General features: G+C 44.3%; 1 protein-coding gene and 1 long non-coding RNA gene across 2 annotated transcripts in view; one reads left to right on the forward strand and one right to left on the reverse strand.

The window, feature by feature from the left end:
• The window catches only part of MYOZ1 (myozenin 1), a 20,173-nt gene continuing 1,642 nt past the window's right edge, over positions 1–18,531 (forward strand). Inside the window, exons 1-4 of the mRNA XM_064463605.1 lie at positions 1–241; positions 2,360–2,461; positions 4,085–4,266; positions 16,559–16,793. Of these exons, the coding sequence (XP_064319675.1) occupies positions 2,386–2,461; positions 4,085–4,266; positions 16,559–16,793 (493 nt within the window). The 5' untranslated portion in view covers positions 1–241; positions 2,360–2,385. The remainder of the gene's footprint in view (positions 242–2,359; positions 2,462–4,084; positions 4,267–16,558; positions 16,794–18,531) is intronic.
• The window catches only part of LOC135315453 (uncharacterized), a 24,676-nt gene continuing 10,568 nt past the window's right edge, over positions 4,424–18,531 (reverse strand). The window contains exon 3 of the long non-coding RNA XR_010374913.1: positions 4,424–5,258. This is a non-coding gene — a long non-coding RNA (uncharacterized LOC135315453). The remainder of the gene's footprint in view (positions 5,259–18,531) is intronic.

Genomic DNA, 18,531 nt, shown 5'->3' on the forward strand with positions numbered 1-18,531 from the left:
CTGTTGGCTATTAATAACCACAGGATGCCTGTGCGAGCAGCCTTCAGGAGTCAAATTCACAGCACTCTGCATCAGCACTTTGTGCTGGGCAGAGCTTGCCTGTGCCCGGGCACCCTGAGTGAGTGGGGCTGCTGAACAAGCCTCCCCCAGCAGCACCTAGACGGGCTGGGAGGAAGCAGCCCACTGCTGAGCTCTGGGACAGACGTGTGAGCTGGTCTGAGCCTGGTACTGCAAGCCTGAGGTGAGTTGACTGGGCAGGAAAATAGTTTAGAGCAGGTGCTGGAGAAGGTAAAGACTGGTTTGGTTTGCAGCAAAAACAAGGAGATGACTGCTCCAAAGACCAATGAAGAAGAAGACAGAGAAATTGAAACAAGGGATAATGCTCAGGAGACAGAAGGATAATTGTGGCCCTGGTTTGATGTTCAGGCTAATGGGGAGGATGGGGACTGAGGCTCCAGCAGCTTCCCTGCAGTGGAGTGGCTGAAAGAGTAGTAGTCGCAGTGTAGCTCTGGACCCTGTCCTTAGTGAAAGACTGATGCCCCTTTCCTTATGCTAGACCAATTGCATGCAGCAGGTTTTCCAATCCCCAGTCCTGCTGGATTAGTAAAGGAGGACAGCAGAATGGGATGGACTGCCCTCGCAGCTCCTTGGGAATGCCTGTGCACAACTCCCCACCATGGCCAGTCCTTTCTGCCTTACCCCAGGGAGTCCACATTTGGGGCATACAGATGATTTCCTCTGTTTTGCCAGTCTTATGACTCATCAGATGGGGCATAACCTCCCACCCCTCTTGCTCCTGGCAGCATGGCCCCTTTCCTGTCAAGCTGGGCCTGCTTCTTTTATATAGCCAAGCAGATGTCCATCTGCACTATGTGCTTTATGGCTGCACCTGCTCACGCTTGCTTTGGGAAGACACCACGATGGGCTCTTTTATGATGTGAACTACATAGGCAGCATAACAGTAAAAAGAAAACCTTGGAAATCTGAAGGAAAAACTAATCCAAGAGAGTATCTGCCAATGCGATTGGAGCTGGTTTGCTGTGGCTGGGCTTCTTTTAGCGGCTGTCATCACCTCATCACACAAAAACTATGTTGCAAAAGGTAGAATGAAACTGCAAAATAGGAGATAAAAATGTCTTGATCACAACAAGGGAAATGTACAAACTCCTAAAGCCAGCTGTTTGCTTGCTAGTTTTAAAATATAACTCAGAGTTCAATGTCTTCAGTTCTGAAATTTTAAGCAACTGAAGTGCAAAGAAGCACAAGGACAGAGATGATTAGTTATTGTCTGCTATTGCTGAAGCCAACAGGTCTTTTCTCATTTCTACTTGTATTATATTGTATTAGGTGAGGATCTGTCCCCTTATATGCTGTTGTTTGGGTATGGACAGTGCTGAAGTGAAGGCAAGACATTTTCCCTACTCACATTACGTGTGATAACTCCCAAGGAATCTGAGAAACTGCCTGAAGTGGAATTGCTGAGATTTCTCCTAATTTTCCCTGACTTTGCAGCACAGACCTCTCATCCTACCTGGGGACAGAGATGGGGAACACTGTACCAGAAGAAGTCTCCCTCTTCCCCTCCTTCTCCCTTCAAAATGATGTGTGCTAAGATCAATACATAAGATACAGGTGCAAGTGACTTCAAACAACTTGGGCAAACAGCTTTTCCTTTAACAAGCTTGCCTATGCCCTTCTGTAACAACACAGAAGCAGTTATATTGGACAGAATTACTTAAGGTTTTTGTTTGTTTCTTTTTCTTTTTTTTTCCAGAACTTGCAGTCTAGTGGTTTTCTGAATACCTGTTCTAACTCTAATAGGTTTATCTAAATTCCAAACCAAATTTGCACATTATTCAAAACACTCCCAAATAACTCATGGACAGATCAAAAATCTTCATACAAAACTATATATTACCATCTAACAATAACTGCATGGTATTATAGATGGTATTATATATGATAGAATTTTCAAATTGGCATTCTGTTACTGCAGCACAAGATGGTAACAGACCACAACTGTGGCATACGTGGGTACAGGGAGACTGCCATGTTACAACCAAAATGCCTATTTTGGATGACAATGCTGTCTATCTGGCACCTTGGCAATGCTTCTGCTGTGATCTGCTGCCATATTTTGTGTCATAACACTAAGTCTCCAGAGAACACCAGAATGGCCTGTTAATGGTATTCTCTATGGGATGATACCATTTCCTAGCTCCGGCATGTGGAAGGGGTGGAAAAGAACCTGCGTGTGAAATGATGGCTGTGTATCTCTTAACTCTAAATGGCAACTAAAAGAGAGGCAAGAAATAAACACCTTTCCAATGTTTCATTCTCCATTTCCTTGTGTGTTTAGAACGAAGCAGAGAACCCTTTGTGGGAATGCCCCTTGCAGGGACTCCTGCTCCTGTTAAAAGGAAAAAGTCCACTAAACTTATTGGGAAGCTGACACACGAAGGTAAGATATGCAAAACTGCACACATGAGAATTGTTTGGATTTCAACCTGCATTTCAGCCTTTAAATTTTCACACCCTGTCTGACTGAACTCCCTGAGCAAGACATGTAGTGAACAAACCAGGAGGCAGAGCCACAAGTATTACTAAAGCTCAAAGCACATCACATTTTCTAATTTACTGTTCAAAAGCATGCACGCATACTCAGGTCAAATGTTGACGTAGATTACACTTTGTAAACTCATATTCTCCTGCACCAATAATTTGGATGCACACCAGTGTGAACAGAAAGAGAACATGATCTTTTACGGGTATGAATATTGCAGTGCCTAGTTATGTTCTATGTTGTTCTCTCTCTTATAACCTTTGTCTCTAATTTGTTTTTCCTGTATGTGAGAGAATTCCTTTGATTCTAGCATTCATTAGTTGAAAACGTCGAAGTCTTTTAGAGGGGGTAATACAGCAGGAAGAATATAACCTGAGACACTTTTCTTTCTGCAAAATACCTGTATATTGGGTAGGGTGACTTTTAATTAACTGTGATAGCCTTATCTTCTCTTTACTTTTGACAGCATGGGGAAGGTTTTTAGAGGTTTTGAAAAGTAATCATTCAGTGCTGTCCCTTTCTTGAGCCTCCAAAAAGGGCAGGGGTAGAGTTATGTATTTTTCTGTTTGTCTCTAATCCTTTAGTCAAGTAAGCAAGTAAGCAAAAATCCAATTTTCAGTTAATTTCCTCCTGTGCTATGAAATAGTGCTATATAAAATTGGCTTGCTAAAAAAATAATAATTTCTTCAGAGAATGTCTAATAAAATGAATGGACTTATACCAATTTTATACTAGTTTAAGGACAGAGATCCATTCTCTGTTGTAAATGAGATGTAGAGGTGGATAAGTGGTCTTAACCTTGCTTAATATAGAAAAAAGAAAGCCTGGGACAAGTTGCTTGTTTCTGAATGAAAAGCTTTATCTGCATTTCTGCAAGACTTTTGCACTGAAAATGTCTGAATCCATTGCTTTGATGTAGAATTGGTGGTACCAAATTAAATGGAAAAGGACTTGTCAAGTAACCAGCACATTAAGACTTGAAGAGAACTTCAACTACTTCTCTCTTTAACAATTCTCCTTAAAACAAAGGAACAAGCTGATCTAATAATATTTAATCTTGCCATGGTTTCAGGATAATGTTTAAACCAAAGCATGCCAAAGTTGTCTTTATTTATTATATGTCAGCCCAATCCAAAGAGCTGACTGCCACTCATCTAATTCCAGAGGAGGGGAGGCAAGTGTAGGGCAGTAACCAGGCATGGCAGTCATGCATTTTGAGGCAGTACTAAGGAAACCTGCTGCTCTGACTGAGGTGCTTCAGATGTGGGACACCAGCATCTAGCTCCACCCTTATGCAACTCTCCTCTCTGTGCAGATTTGCCTTGACTGCAATCCAGAGTAAATTCACCCATCTATATACAAAGCATCATCAATGTAAAAATTTGGTGCATAGGTTATTTCCTAAAAAATTAATTTATAATAGAATTTGGCTGCTTTGAAGTCGCTGCTGATGCTGGGAAGCAATGGACAAAAGAAATGGACCAGAGCACTTCCTGAAGTGTCCCATTTAATGTTTTGCAGTCATGCCACAAGAGGTGTCCAAGCTGAACTTGGGGAAGAAGATCAGCATCCCCAGAGATGTGATGCTAGAAGAGCTTTCTCTCCTCACTAACAAAGGATCAAAGATGTTCAAATTACGTCAGCTGAGGGTGGAGAAGTTCATTTATGAGAATAACCCTGATGCCTTCACCGACAGTTCTGTGGTAGGTAGGAGATTAAAACTAAAAAGCTGCTCCATACACCCAGAGGAAACAGGAATGGAGTGTGCCCAAGATCTCCTCTATGTTCATGGGCTGGGAGTAGAGGAGATCTACTAGCAAAGTAGTGAATGAAAAAGCTGAAATTGTATAAACACACAAGTTTTATTTCCTTTCCACAGCAGCATTAGTTTCCTTTGGCAAATACTTGGTATCACACATGCAGAAACATGAGAAAATTCAGTACAAGGGAGGACTGCATGTTTGGCAGGTGTTCAGAGCTGCACAGGTCAGGACTAATTGGTTTTGTATCCATTCCATTTCTTTGCAAGATGGAAATGACCCATCCAGGTTTGACTTCCACTCCAGTAGGTGCAGTTCTATTTTTATCCTAGGATGCACTTTTATGCTTCCTGCTGGGCAAAGTCCTCTGCTGATTTCCGCAGTAAGTTCCATAAATGAAAATTCAGACAGAAACCTCTACACTGACACTGCAATATCTTCAGTTCATTTGCTAGAAGCTACTTTTGTTTCTTCTAAAGTATTTTCCTATCAGATGTGGTGTATACATTCAGACATTCTTTTTTTTTCCCTTTCCCATGAGTTAGTACTGTTACTTAATCTTTGACTTCTCTCTACAGTTAGTTGCCTGGTATAAAGTCTTCTGAAGATACTTAAACTTCCACAAATGAAACTTCTTTCACATGATTGTCAGCAGTTCAGTAAAACAAATAGAAAATGTTTCAGGTTCATATGCATTTAGACGTAGCATCTCCTCTTCTGATATTCTTTAAAATTTATTTGATGTCATTTTACCCCCTTATGGCATCTATTTTCCAGTCCAAGGAAAACAATAAAAGTCAACCTGAAGAAAGTGTTCTGCCAAAGAAAAACACACTATTTTTTAGCCCTCTGATCTTTTCAAAAGCAGCAGTAAATAAATCTTTGTAGTTTACTTCTAAAAATGACAATTTGGGAAGCAGGATGTGGAAAAATGCCTGAAAAAAGAAAAGTAATTAAAATTACAACAGTAGGTCAGATGACAGACCAGAGATATAGCAAACATATCTGGTGGCGTTAGACTTCAGGCATTTTCTTCATCTTTTTGTGCTTTAGGTAGTTCACGTCTTCAGTGAGCTATCTCTTGAAAAGGATGTGAGAATGAATGGTGCATTGAACTTTGGACTCTTCAGATGAAAATCCTAGAGAAATGCAGGCTGTTTTTATAAATACTCAGCAATCTCAGAGCTCCTAAAACATATGAGGGCTAAGTTTATATATCAGAATCTGCTGCATTGAGGAGTGAGAAATAGTAAGGTGAGGGAGTAAAAAGGCTGAAGTCCAAAGTTTCAAAATTTGAGGGTGTCACTTAAGGGTGTCCAGCCGGAGAAACACAAAGCGAATGAGTTGTGACAAACTGACTCAAAACTGGACATGCACAGAGTCCCTCCAAGACTGACATTACAAAGGCTGATGACAATTGCTTCTGTTTTGTTAGCTGTTTTTCCTACTTTTCTTATTCATCCATACCAGACATCCACTCCATACCCTTCCTGTAAGTAAATCTCTCCTGTTCTGTAAGAAAACCCCTGCTCCCAAGCTCTTTGAGCAGGACAGTAAGATACTGTGCTGTGGAGAAATGTATTTGGGGGTTAGACAAGACCCTTTCTTCATGGCTTTGCTATATGAGAACAATGGCATGGTCTCCAAACTGCAGCTGGTACTCTGCTTTAGTATCCTCCATTATTCACTTCCAGGGCCATCTTTTCTCAGCATTCATGGTAGAGATAACAAAACTCCATTGGTCAGGGCAGGAAGACTTCAGTCTGCCCTACAGCCCTTGCTCAGGGCCAGCTTAGCAGGTTCACAAACATAATTGTAACCATTTGCTGGCTGCCCTGTGCGCTCTGTGCCAGGACTCTGCCAGGCTGCATCCACTGCCTTTGTGGATAACTACTCTCGTCACCACAGCCAGCATGAGTTAGCACCTTTGCTGGCAGTCAGAGCAGTGAGAAGAAAAGCTGAGGGATCACAGCAACTGAGCCATCCTTTCAGAGAGCTGGTTGCTCTTGGGCAGGTAAAGGCAACAGATCTGTGGCCTTACTGTTGTCTTCCAAACCATCAGGACAATGCCTAACCTTAGCACCAAATAACTTCCATTAAAAAGCCCTTTTGATTGCAGTATTTCATTAGCTTTCTGCTCTTTTCCTTTCTTGCTCCTGGCTCTGCTCAAAGGCTGCAGAAAAGAAGGCTTAAACAAAAGGGAACTATGGGAGGAAGATAATAGCACAGTAAAGAATTCCTACTGCTACTTTCAGTTATTTCCCATTCACAGTTAATTTTCATGTCCTTTGCTCCCCATCCCAAAGAAGTCCTTCTGCTTTTAAGGCTGTGGGACAATGAACAGATTTAAAGCTGGTGGTGTGTATTCTGCTTTTATATCATAGATTTCTTGACTGTCTTAGAATATTCTCACACACTTAGTAAGGCAGGGCAAGAAAGGTCTGGGATGCTCCTTTCCCCCAGAAAAAGTTTATCAGCAAGGTACTGTAATATAAAAACACACAAAGAGAAAGCTTATTAAAAATAAATCCAAACCATGTAAGGGGTCCCAGAATAGCCTGTGCTGTAGCCATAAACATTCCACACAAGGGAGAAGATTTCAGCAGTCGTGTCATCAACCCACCCTCCTGCTTCTCCTCAGGCCAAACCACCACACTGGGCAATCAGATCACTCTCCTTTTACTGGAGAAAACACACATATCCTGTGTGCCTGAATGTCTGACACCTCCACCCAAAAGTGAGAACCTGCCATTCTATCACTGCTGCAACTCCACCCATACAGTTAAAGGCAAAGGATACCTAAACCCACAGTCAAAAGGACTGACCATTCCCACTGTGAGCAAAATGAAATGCACCACTTACCCTATAGCTATTTCCAGTAGTGACCCTCTTATCTTGCAAATATACAGTACAAGGGGATGCTTTTAGGGAAGGCTGAATTTGACACTTTCAGCACACTGATATCCTGCCAAACAGGGAGAGATCATGTGACATCCTCCTGGTTTGGTGCTGTGCTGGAGAAAGTGTGGTCGGGTCTGCTGAACCCTCTCTAGTAAATCAGAAGAAGGACTTCTCATCCTAGGCTGTGCCACCCTGTTGCAGGGACTGTGGTTCTCTCCATGTCTCAGAGGATACTATCAACTTCATTGTGGAGCTGCAAGATGCAATTTACTACTGACTGCAGATCATGATGAAATCCTATCTTGCTACGTGCTCTACTACTGCAGCATCTGACCAGCTACAGCATGAAGGAAATTACTACATTTATTTTCTAATGGTGAAACTGAATCATGGGGTAGATTAACGAATCAGACAAAAGCATAGAGAGGGTGTCAGTCTTATCTCAGGATCTCCTAAATCCCACTTTACTGTTCAGTAATTAATAGATCAGCAGTTCATGGACCTTTTATGCACATCACAATGCTAAATTTGTTTGGCCTCAAACACATCAAGATTATGTGAAACTATGTTTCCTAGCCTTACAGCCCCATTCATTCTTGCCCTAACTCCTCTCAAGGTCCCACCTCTGCTTTGGGAACCTCTGTGTAAGACCTTACTGCTATCATCAAGTGGAAGCTGAAAATAAAACCACAGCTGTGCTTTTTCTTTGTTGCTGTTACACTGTTTCTCTTCCAGTGAGGATCCTTAAAAATGGTCTTTCTGCTAGACCTGTGGCCTGACTTGGGTTGCATGCAGGATACAGTTTACAGAAAGACTTGATTTGTCTCTTTTGAATTTTTTTCCCTCTTTCTGCTTTACCTACCAGATCTTAAATTAAAACCATTAGGAAGGTGGAATAACCAATACCTGAGTAGATAATTATCAGCAGTAGTACATCAGGAAAACCCAGGCCCACAAACAAAAACCACACCTTGATACCTTCTGAGACTTGTCCACAAGTTAAAATAAATGCAGTTTCCACATCTTGGCAATGCTTGTATGAAAACAAGCTGAACATATGTTGGCAAGTAATTTCTGCTGGACTTCAGGTCAACAGGTCTCTTCATGTAAGTTAAAACACCAACTGTGAAATCACAGAATCCCAGGTTGGAAGGGACCTCAGGGATCATCTAGTCCAACCTTTCTGGGAAGAGCACAGTCTAGACAAGATGGCCCAGCACCCTGTCCAGACAACTCTTGAAGGTGTCCAACGTGCCTGAGTCAAACACTTCCCTGGGGAGATTATTCCAATGGTAACTGTCCTCACTGTGAAAAATTTTCCTCTTGTGTCCAATCACAATCTCCCCAGGAGCAACTTGTGTCCATCCCCCCTTGTCCTCTCCATGGGACTCCGTGTAAAAAGGGAGTCTCCATCTTCTTTGTAGCTGCCCCCTAAGTACTGGTACGTGGTGATGAGATCCCCTCTGAGCCTCCTTTTCTCAAGGCTGAACAAACCCAGCTCTCCCAGCCCATCCTCGTATGGCAGCTTCCCAGTCCTCTGATCATCCTGGTGGCCCTTCTCTGGACCCCTTCCAGCCTGTCCACATCCTTTTTGTACAGCGGGGACCAGAACTGCACACAGGACTCCAGGTGTGGCCTGGCAAGCGCTGAGTAGAGCGCGATGATGACTTCTTTCTCTCTGCTGGTGATGCCCTTTTTGATGCAACCCAGCATCCTGTTTGCCTTCTTGGCCACAGCAGCACACTGTTCGCTCATGTTGAGCTTCCCCCCACCAGGACCCCCAGGTGCCTTTCCACAGAGCTGCTCTCCAGCCAGGTGGATCCCAGTCTGTGCTGCACTCCCAGATTATGTTTTCCCAGGTGCATGACCTTACACTTCTCCTTGTTGAACTTCATAAGGTTCTGGTTGGCCCGCTCTTCCAGCCTATCCAGATCCTCCTGCAGAGCAGCTCTCCCTTCTGGAGTGTCTACTTCCCCACTCAGTTTGGTGTCATCTGCAAACTTCATCAGGCTACACTTGATCCCATTATCCAGATCACTTATGAAGATGTTGAATAACATTGGGCCCAATATTGATCCCTGGGGGACCCCACTCGTGACAGGTTGCCAGTTTGAGAAAGAGCTACTTACCACCACCCTTTGGGTGCGGCCTGTCAGCCAGTTCCCCACCCACTGCACAGACCACTTGTCTAGGCCATAACACATTGATTTCTCCAGGAGGTGGCCGTGGGGAACCGTGTCAAAAGCCTTGGAGAAGTCCAGGTACACAATGTCCACCGCCCACCCCATGTCAACCAGGAAAGTCACTTGATCGTAGAAGGCCACCAGATTGGTCAAGCATGATCTGCCCTTAGTGAAGCCATGTTGGCTTTACCCAATCACATGCTTCATTTGACTTGTGATGGCCCTCAGGAGGATTCATTCCATACCTTTCCCAGGGATTGAAGTAAGGCTGATGGGCTTATAGTTACCCAGATCCTCCCTCGAGCCCTTCTTGTAGATAGGGGTAACATTTGCCTTCCTCCAGTCCTCTGGGACATCCCTCGTTCTCCATGACTTCTCAAAGATTATGGAGAGTGGCCTCGCAATGACGTCAGCCAGCTCTCAACACCCTTGGGAGGATGGCGTCAGGGCCCATTGATTTGTGGGGGTCAAGCTCCTGTAATAATTCACGTACTAACTCTTCCTTCACTGATGGTGGGTTGGTGTTTGGATCAACCGGGAATTTCTTTCCCAAAGCCTGGGACCCGACAGTACTGGTAAAGACAGAGGTGAAGAAAGTGTTGAGGACCTCTGCCTTTTCGGCATCGTTGGTGACTGACTCTCCTGTTCTGTTTAACAGTGGGCCTGTGTTTTCCTTCTGTTTCTGCTTGTGGCTGACATACCTGAAGAAACCTTTCTTGTTATTTTTGACATCTACGGCCAGTTTCAATTCGAGCTGAGCTTTTGCTTTTCTAACTGCATCTCTGCACCCTCTGGCAATGCCCTTGTAGCTCTCAGCGGATAATCCTCCACATCTCCATCTCTGGTATGCTTCCCTTTTGGATTTGAGTAGACCCAGGAGGTCATGGTTGAGCCAAGGGGGCTTCTTGCTCTGCTTACTTCCCTTTCCTTTATAGGGGATAAACTGGGTTTGTGCGTCCAAGAGAGAGTTCTTGAAGAACTCCCAGCACGCGCTAGCTCCTTTATCTTCCATGGAAGCATCCCATGGAATCCCTCCCAGCTGAGTCCTGAATGAGCTGAAGTTAGTTCTTCTAAAATCCAGAACCCTTGTCTTAGAGCTGACCTTCAGCACGCTCAGCAGGATCCCCAACTCCACAATATTGTGGTCACTGCAGCCAAGGCTATCACTAACTGAGATATTACAAAGCAGGCTTTCTCGGTTTGTGAATAGCAAGTCCGGCAGCGCCTCCTTCCTGGTTGGCACATCTAACATTTGTATGAGGAAACAGTCTTCTACGCATTCCAGGAACTTGGTGGATGACATGCGAGCTGCTGTACTGTTCTTCCAGCAGATGTCTGGGTACTTGAAGTCACCCATAAGGACCAGGTTCTGTTGGCCAGAAGCTTGCTTTAGTGCCCCAAGTATCTCTTCGTCGGCATCGGCATCGTGGTTAGGAGGTCGGTAGCAGATGCCCACTGTGAGGTCCTGCTTGGAGATGACCCCTCTGACTTCAACCCAGAGGCATTCGATAGAGCAGCTGCAATCACCATAGTTGACTTCAATACATTCGAGGTTTTCCTTAACGTAGAGTGCAACTCCTCCACCTCTTCTACCCTGCCTGTCCTTACGGAAGAGAGCCTGTAACCGTCCATTGCGATCCCCCAGCCAGTTGAGTTGTCCCACCATGTTTCCATTACTCCTATGATGTCATACCCTTCTGAGTGGGCACGGAGCTCCAGTTCCTCCTGTTGGTTTCCTAGACTGTGTGCATTTCTATACATACACTTGAGGTGATTACTCCTCTGTTTCCCCTCTTGGGAGACAGCTACAGAACATTTGTCACCGCACTGCTTGGCCTGACTTACTGCCCCGTTGGATGTGCTGGTGTGAGCGTTTCCGCAATGGTTCCCACCCCCAAGTCCTTCAGTTTAAAGCCCACCTCACCAAATTAGCCAGCCGCCTGCTGAAGATGCCCTTACCCATTTTGGACAGGTGGATTCCATCCCTCCCTAGCATGTTGTCGTCATTGAAGAACACCCCATTGTCATAAAAGCCAAACCCTTCACAGTGGCACCAGCCACGTAGCCAGGAGTTGATATACATTATGTGCCTGTTTCTGGCTGCTCCCTTCCCTCAAACTGGCAAAATGCAGAGAAGATCTCTTGGGCGCCAATGTTTTTCACTTGCTCCCCCAGGGCTCAAGAGTCTTCCTTGATTTTACCCAGGTTGCGGCTCTCAGTGTCGTTCATGCCTACATGAAATAGTAGCAGTGGATAGTAGTCTGTTCTTTTGATGAGCTGTGGCACCCTCTCGGCCACATCTCGAACCCTGGCTCCTGGAAGGCAGCGTACCTCTCGTGGCTCCCTGTCAGGTCTGCAGATAGGTGCCTCAGTACCCTTCAACTGAGAGTCACCCACCACGAGCACTTGTCGTTTCTTTTTACTATGTCCACTGTGTGTTGCTGGTACAGTTTTCCCTTGCAGGGGACTTTGCAGACCTTGCTCATGGGTGTCGTTAAGGCTTCATATCTGTTTCTGGTTGTGATGGTGGAGGGTGCAGGCTGATGTGGAGTCCTGCTTCTGTGAGTCACCAGGGTCCACAGTGCCTCATTCTCGGCAGTGTCAGCCACAGGAACATGATTCTGAAACCACCTGCCTATCTCTGCCTCAGCTCCTCTAACACTGCGCAGCCTCTTAACTGTTCCTTGCAGTTCAGCCACTGACATAACAGGTTGTCAACCCAGGCACACCTCATGCAGGTACTTACATTTTCATCAGGAGAGGGGTTTGGGCATTTGCCGCAACCCACTGCCTGTACTGATGTTTCCTGCCTTACCAGATCCATCTGGGTGGATGCATCAGATGTCTCAGGGGCTTTTGCTGTAGGAACAGTGGTTTTAGCTCTGAGGCGCGTGCCCACCATTTCGCCAGAAACCAAAACACCTGCCTGGCCTGTAGATGTACAAGTGGTCTGGGGAGTCCCTCCTGCTTGCCCTGCCTGTGTGAACTGCTGTGCAAACTGCTTAAGATACTTTAACAGCTGAGGTTATTTTTATTTTCATCCTTTTTTTTTTTAAGTACATCATAGGTTCAAGGCTATGCAACTCCAAATTAAGGACTGAGGCACATACTTTGATAAAACAGCAGGCAGTTTATGAGACTCTCCAAGCATCTGAATTTTAAATCTCCCATCCCACCATTAAGAAGCATTTGAGTGGCTGCCACTGAAAGGATGCAGTCAGGGTAACTTCAGAAGCGTTAGTAACCACATAGGCATCAAACCTTTGGGAAGCTCTTTATCAGTGAGGTGGAAATAGAAACACATTTGGTGGCCTCAATCATTCTCTTTAGGGCACAGTAAGGAGCAGAAGGGGAGCACACAGTGTCTCCTCCGGGGGAGTGACGTCAGGGCCTCGAGATACTTAGAGATCTCAGCTCCATTAGTTGGATCATCTTTCATGATCTATTTTTCATGAGATGTGCGCAGTAGCTCTAGAGAATTCAGAATTCATCCATCTAGGCATTCAGTCTGCAGGATCAAGCTCTTGCTAGCACTAAGGACTTCAAAGACATAAGTCCAATTTTTTTAGACAACCCAGGGGACTACACATCACATTAACTTGCCACAATTGTTCTCTTGTTAGAGTAGATTTAGGGATGCCTAGCTACTAGTAACATGCACTACCTCCAGCAATGCACAGACATGGCAGACCCTACCAGAGAGGAACCGTGTGATCTGCCCCCAGAGCCTACAGGAGAAGGTTATCAGCCTTCGGAGTCGGCACTCTTCAACCTCCCTCCTGTGACTTCCATCAGCAGGGTCAATCAACCCTGAGATGTCTGTTTTGTGATGTGAATAGGCATATGTGTAAAAACTCCACATCCTGTAAGCAATGGCCCAAGACATGCATTCCCCTCAAGTGTAAGCTGTATTTCACTCCAAACACCCTGATCAGGGGCATGCTCTAAATACCAGAGACAAAGCTGCACCTACTCAGCTTTGACTACGTTGAGACTCCTGCTTGAGGCTTGCCTTTCCTGAGCTCCACTCTCTTGGAATGAGCTCATTTGAATCCACAGAGGTTCAAGATTTCAAAAGGATGAATTTGCCTTTGCCTTCTGTTATAGAAAAAGAAGATTATCCTATTCATTTGAGCTAAGACAATCTATTGTGGTGGGTAAAACTAAAGAAAAGTATATTTTTATTCTAGCAGGTTAGTAGACTGTGATATTGCATGGAAAATGGGTCTTTCCTATCTGAATGGTGGGTCCATGAAGAATCAGGAACTAGCCTGAAACCAATCAAACTAATTTCATTTGCATCTAAATAAGATTTAGGTGTGGCTTTCCTGAGGAGACTTTGTGTTTCAGAGGAACTTCACTCCTGCTTAGTGACAATACTGAAATTTAAAGTATCACCAGATGACAATGATGCCCCTTCTTGATCATGTCAAATACTGCTGTGTACAAAATCAAACCAGCCCTTTTTTACTGTAGCTCATGTTATGCTGATGGTTTGTGACTTTTTTTTTTTTTTTTTTTGGCAGAAGAGTGCATGTAAGTAACCTGAGGAAAAGAGAAATAAGCATTTAATTCTCAGGAAGGGCACACAGCATGGGTGAAACTTGAAGGAAAACAGACGCAAATCCTGTTTTGAAATTGCTGAGCAAATCAGTAGAAGCATTAACCTTGCATACATATCAAAGTTTTGAGAATAACCTCATTCTGACCCCTAGTCCTCAGGAAAACCCGTTTTCAGTTTGCCTTTTTACAGCTACATAGCTCCCACACATAATTGAACAGATTGCCCTGCTAGCTCCTGTGTACGGCTTAATGCTCACAATCCTCTCCCTTCTCAGTGCTTCCTGACATTCAGGGGAACATTATCTCCTCTGTTCCTAAAAAGGGAATTCCCTACAGCTAGGAGAAGGACAGACAGTCTGTAAAGGCCCTGGGGGCACCAGATCTGCCACTCCAGCCTGCAGCTGGCTGCCTGCCTGGGTTGCAGCCTGGTGACCTGCTGTGAAATCCTGGACGCTGTTGCTGGAGACACAGGGAGCAGAGGGTTAGATAATTCAGCCTTGAGCCTTGCGGGGTTTTCATTTCTCATCTATTTTTAGCTGACCAAACAGCTGGCCTTGGAAGCCTGTTTACAGCCTGGAAAGCTGCTTTTTGCTAAACCGTACTAGGTGTAATAGCCCTGAGAAAGCCTTAACCCTTTGAGAGCCAGCCCTGAGGTTGGCACTCTTGTCTTCCATTGACTGCCTGAGATGCATCTATACAAGCAGAACTGCAGCACAAGGAACCACAGATGCATTCAGTTTCAGCTGTATTTGTTACATCTTTGCACATCTATAGCCAGTATGCTAGTCCAACAGGAAAGACCATGTGACATATAACCCAGGTTGCTTGTATTATAGAGCTGTGTGGACTGTAATACACACAAGATACTTTTTCATATATGATAGGAGTCAAGCTTCCATCTCACCTATGACCAATATATAAAACATTTTCCAAACATATTATACCAGTTTCTGTTCCAGACAGGTATTTATTAAAATTACTGTGTGCAAAGACAGGGCCTTGTGCTGGCACCACAGGGTCTATAAATCCTGTACAGATCATTCGCTCTTTCACTATGTACTGCAAGGGTTGTGCCTTCTAGCCTGGACTAGGGAGAACAGATGGCCTGGACAATAAGCCCAACTTGATTTTACTGATGGATACAGCGTGTTTTCTTGCCTTGCTGCTGTTTAGATTTGTTTGTTAATGCACATACTGCTACAAACAAAACTCTTCCTTTCTGTAATTTTCCTTTTGTGGTGTCCAGGAAGTCTTTCATGTTTTCCCAGGCTGCTATTTCTTCAGTCTTTCTCAATGTGTAAATACCCCTCTCCATGCAGACCTTCATATATACGGAGAACAGATATACAGGCTTTTATGTTGTCACAGGTACCCTGTTGTTCTGGTGCCCTTAACACTTAGCTCCCACACCGTAACTGAGCTGACTTTGCTGGGCTATCTTAACCTTGACATGAAAACACTATTTCTTGTCCAGCTTGCTTTCCTAAAGGTTTGCCAATGTATCTCTGTCTAGACCCTTACCTCCTCTGGCAAAAGGTGTATTTCCTTTCACGTCCTACTGTGGTTCATACTGATCACTGCTGGGGACAATACACTAATCCCTCTCTTCTCACCCAGATCATATGACTATGAGGTATCCATTAAAAGGCACACTTCCATTGCCTGTGCTGCTGTTCTACAACTGCTCCTGTACTGAACATAGAGAATAACTCACATGAACTTCTGCCACTGGTTTTGTAACTGAGACATGAAACTGGTCAGATCACGGGGACTTGGGAGTGTCACAGAGGTACACTAAACAAAGGTCAAGCTCAAACAACTTTATTTCACGAAATAGCCAAAACCACAACAAAACCCAATGAGAAACACAGGTAAACTGAACTCAACCAACCCTCCAATAACATTTAACAGATAACAGGTTCGAGTTGCCAGTCGGGGTATTATTACTGCTGTTTACACACAAGAATGATGGTCCAAAGTACACAGACGCTCACAGAAGGAGCTCTCTCCCTTTCCTGGGTACCCAGGTGTAATCACTAGCTGGGGGTGGGTGGGGGGCAAGGGCTCACTCAAGGATATATCCAGAAGGAATCACTCACCCAAAAGTGGGTGAGGGCACTCAGTCCTGGGAAGTTTCCTTAGGTGGCATCCCAGCCCAGGGGAAGAGGCTCTGAGCACAGGCGCTCTGCTCCAAGCAGGCTGCTCCGAGGGGGTGTCCAGCGGCACCCCATAGATACCCTGGGTCGGATCTGAGCTGTGTCATAACCAGTCATGATCCAGAAGCTTCTCTGAACCAAGGCACCTCATTGGCTGCGGACCCTCTGTTTTGCCTCTCCCACCCCTCCCCTACCGAGGGGTGTATGTGCCTGGGGGCATGGCAAAGCACAAAAGGGTGCAAAAATGAGGCTCAAAAAGCCAGCGATCATCGTGCCAAAAGCCCTGATCTCCAGGGGGCAGGGGTGGGGGTGTGTGTGCGCCTGCGTGTGCATACCAGCCACAGGGACTTCACATTCTGGGACCCAACCCTGCAAATGTGAATGGACCGTGTCCTGTAACAGGGATTCCTACTCTGTTTTCTCCTGTCCTAGGATCACTTTCAGAAGTTCATCCCACCGGGAGGGCATTATGGGGAAGATGCTCATGGCTATGCCCACGGGTGGATGGTAGGAGGAGTGACAGCTGGGCAGCATGGCTCCAGTAAGCAGCAGTATCCCGCTGTTCCTCTTAAGCCTGGAAGCAAAGGAGGCCCTGGGGACAGCGAAGGGGAGCATGCAGGGAAATCAGCTGGAAGTGGTGGAGAAGGAGGCAGTGGTACTGAGAAAGGCAAGTATCTCTCTGCAAGACCAAGAAATAGCTAAAGTGATCAGAGCTCATGCCAACCCTACTCTTACGGACAAGTAAATTAATTTGATTAAAACCTGAATTCTTCCAAACTAAGTACCGTTGCAAAGTCTAGAAAAGCTGAACTGCCTTTAGCTTGATAGTTTTGTTTGCATGCTTCTGTGGTGCTCAATCATAGGCAAGAAGCAGAAATACCTGCCTTGGCTGGACCAAAGAAGTGATAGGAAACTTAATTACTGAGCTGATACAGCAGTATGCCAGTATGGCATACCCCTTCCTTTCAAGGGTTTCACACTGACTGCTACTGGAGAGTAGCTCTTTAGTGCAGCACTGATTTCAAATCAAAGTTTTCACCTAAACAAACAGCACTTTCTGGATAATATACAGAAAGGAACACCCATATTTCAAAAAGTTATCTGGTGATCACCACTGGTCTACTGAAGCAATATCTTTACAAGTAAAAGTATTTCTCATTTAATTTAGTCCTTGCTTAATTTTATTCACTGTTCGGTTTGGCCAGAAACCTCTAGAACCAAATCCCTTGTAGGAAAATCAGCAAGTGAAATTGTTATTTTAACAGTCCCTATGGGGTTTTACAACAAAAAACAAATTTACTTGGGAACCAGGAACCACTGCCATAAGTGACCAAATAGATGTCTTGTTAAATCCAAAGTTTTTCATTTACATTCTGGAAGAATATGCATTCTATATCAAGAATGTAGTAAAAGTATCTCTTTTACATTTCTGGGCATCCCTGTGAAAAAGAAATCTGTGTAGACTCTCTGTCTTCTTATAGGAGGTTTTTCTACATTGTTATCCTATTTCTGCACGCAGGGGGAAGGAGGATTAACATCATCCCATAGCTTTACTGCAGAGGTGCATCACAACTGCTTTTATTTTTCAACCCTAGCATTCGATTTACTTCTAAACTGCTTAGTTTAAGTCCTTCACACAGAGAGGGGGGTAGCTGTTTTTTGGTTTGTTTTGTTTTCAATGAAATGAGATTCTTGTACAAGTCTGCAATTCTCTGAAACCAGAAAAGCCCAGGATTTGGCAAGGTTTGAAGAAAATAAGCGAGACAAAGAAAGGAGGTGTGATAAAGAAGAAAGTTTCAGATAAGAGTAATAGTGTTCATTCTTTGCCACGTAATTCATAAGGATTTATGTTTTCTACACAAACTACAGCAATATGAAAGCACAAGAATGTCTAACTCTATTAACCTATTATTCCCATCTACCCTAATCGAGCTAAACAGAAGTCATTGCTAAGGAGTTTCAACGTTTCTAAAGGATGAGAATCTTAAAACTATGCTATGTATCAATACACAACCAATTCTCTTATTAGCAAGGTGGTATAATACACAACTAGGAGAGGGAGAGGGAGAGGGAGAGGGGAGGAGTTTTAGCCTAGTTTTGGAGTTTATGGTCAGGGCTTTGTTTGGTGCATATTATGATGATGATGTGGTTTACGTGAAGGGTTGTATCAGACAGGGAAGAGAAGTAAATTATGAAATTAGATAGCATTTTGCCTTGTATAAAGCTTCCCTTGAGGTAAGGAAAGAGATAATGGGGTAAGGGCATTGGTTCTTGGGGTAAGAGGTATCTATTTGAGCAACCAGATAGAACAATGAAAAATCAGCTTTCAAATTTTTAAGTGAATTGTAACCATAAAATCTTGGACTTGATCTAGGAGTTACAGAATCTGGAAACAAATCTGGTAT

The sequence above is a fragment of the Phalacrocorax carbo genome, chromosome 12, assembly GCF_963921805.1.
Source record: "Phalacrocorax carbo chromosome 12, bPhaCar2.1, whole genome shotgun sequence".
In the NCBI taxonomy this organism is placed as follows: domain Eukaryota; kingdom Metazoa; phylum Chordata; class Aves; order Suliformes; family Phalacrocoracidae; genus Phalacrocorax; species Phalacrocorax carbo.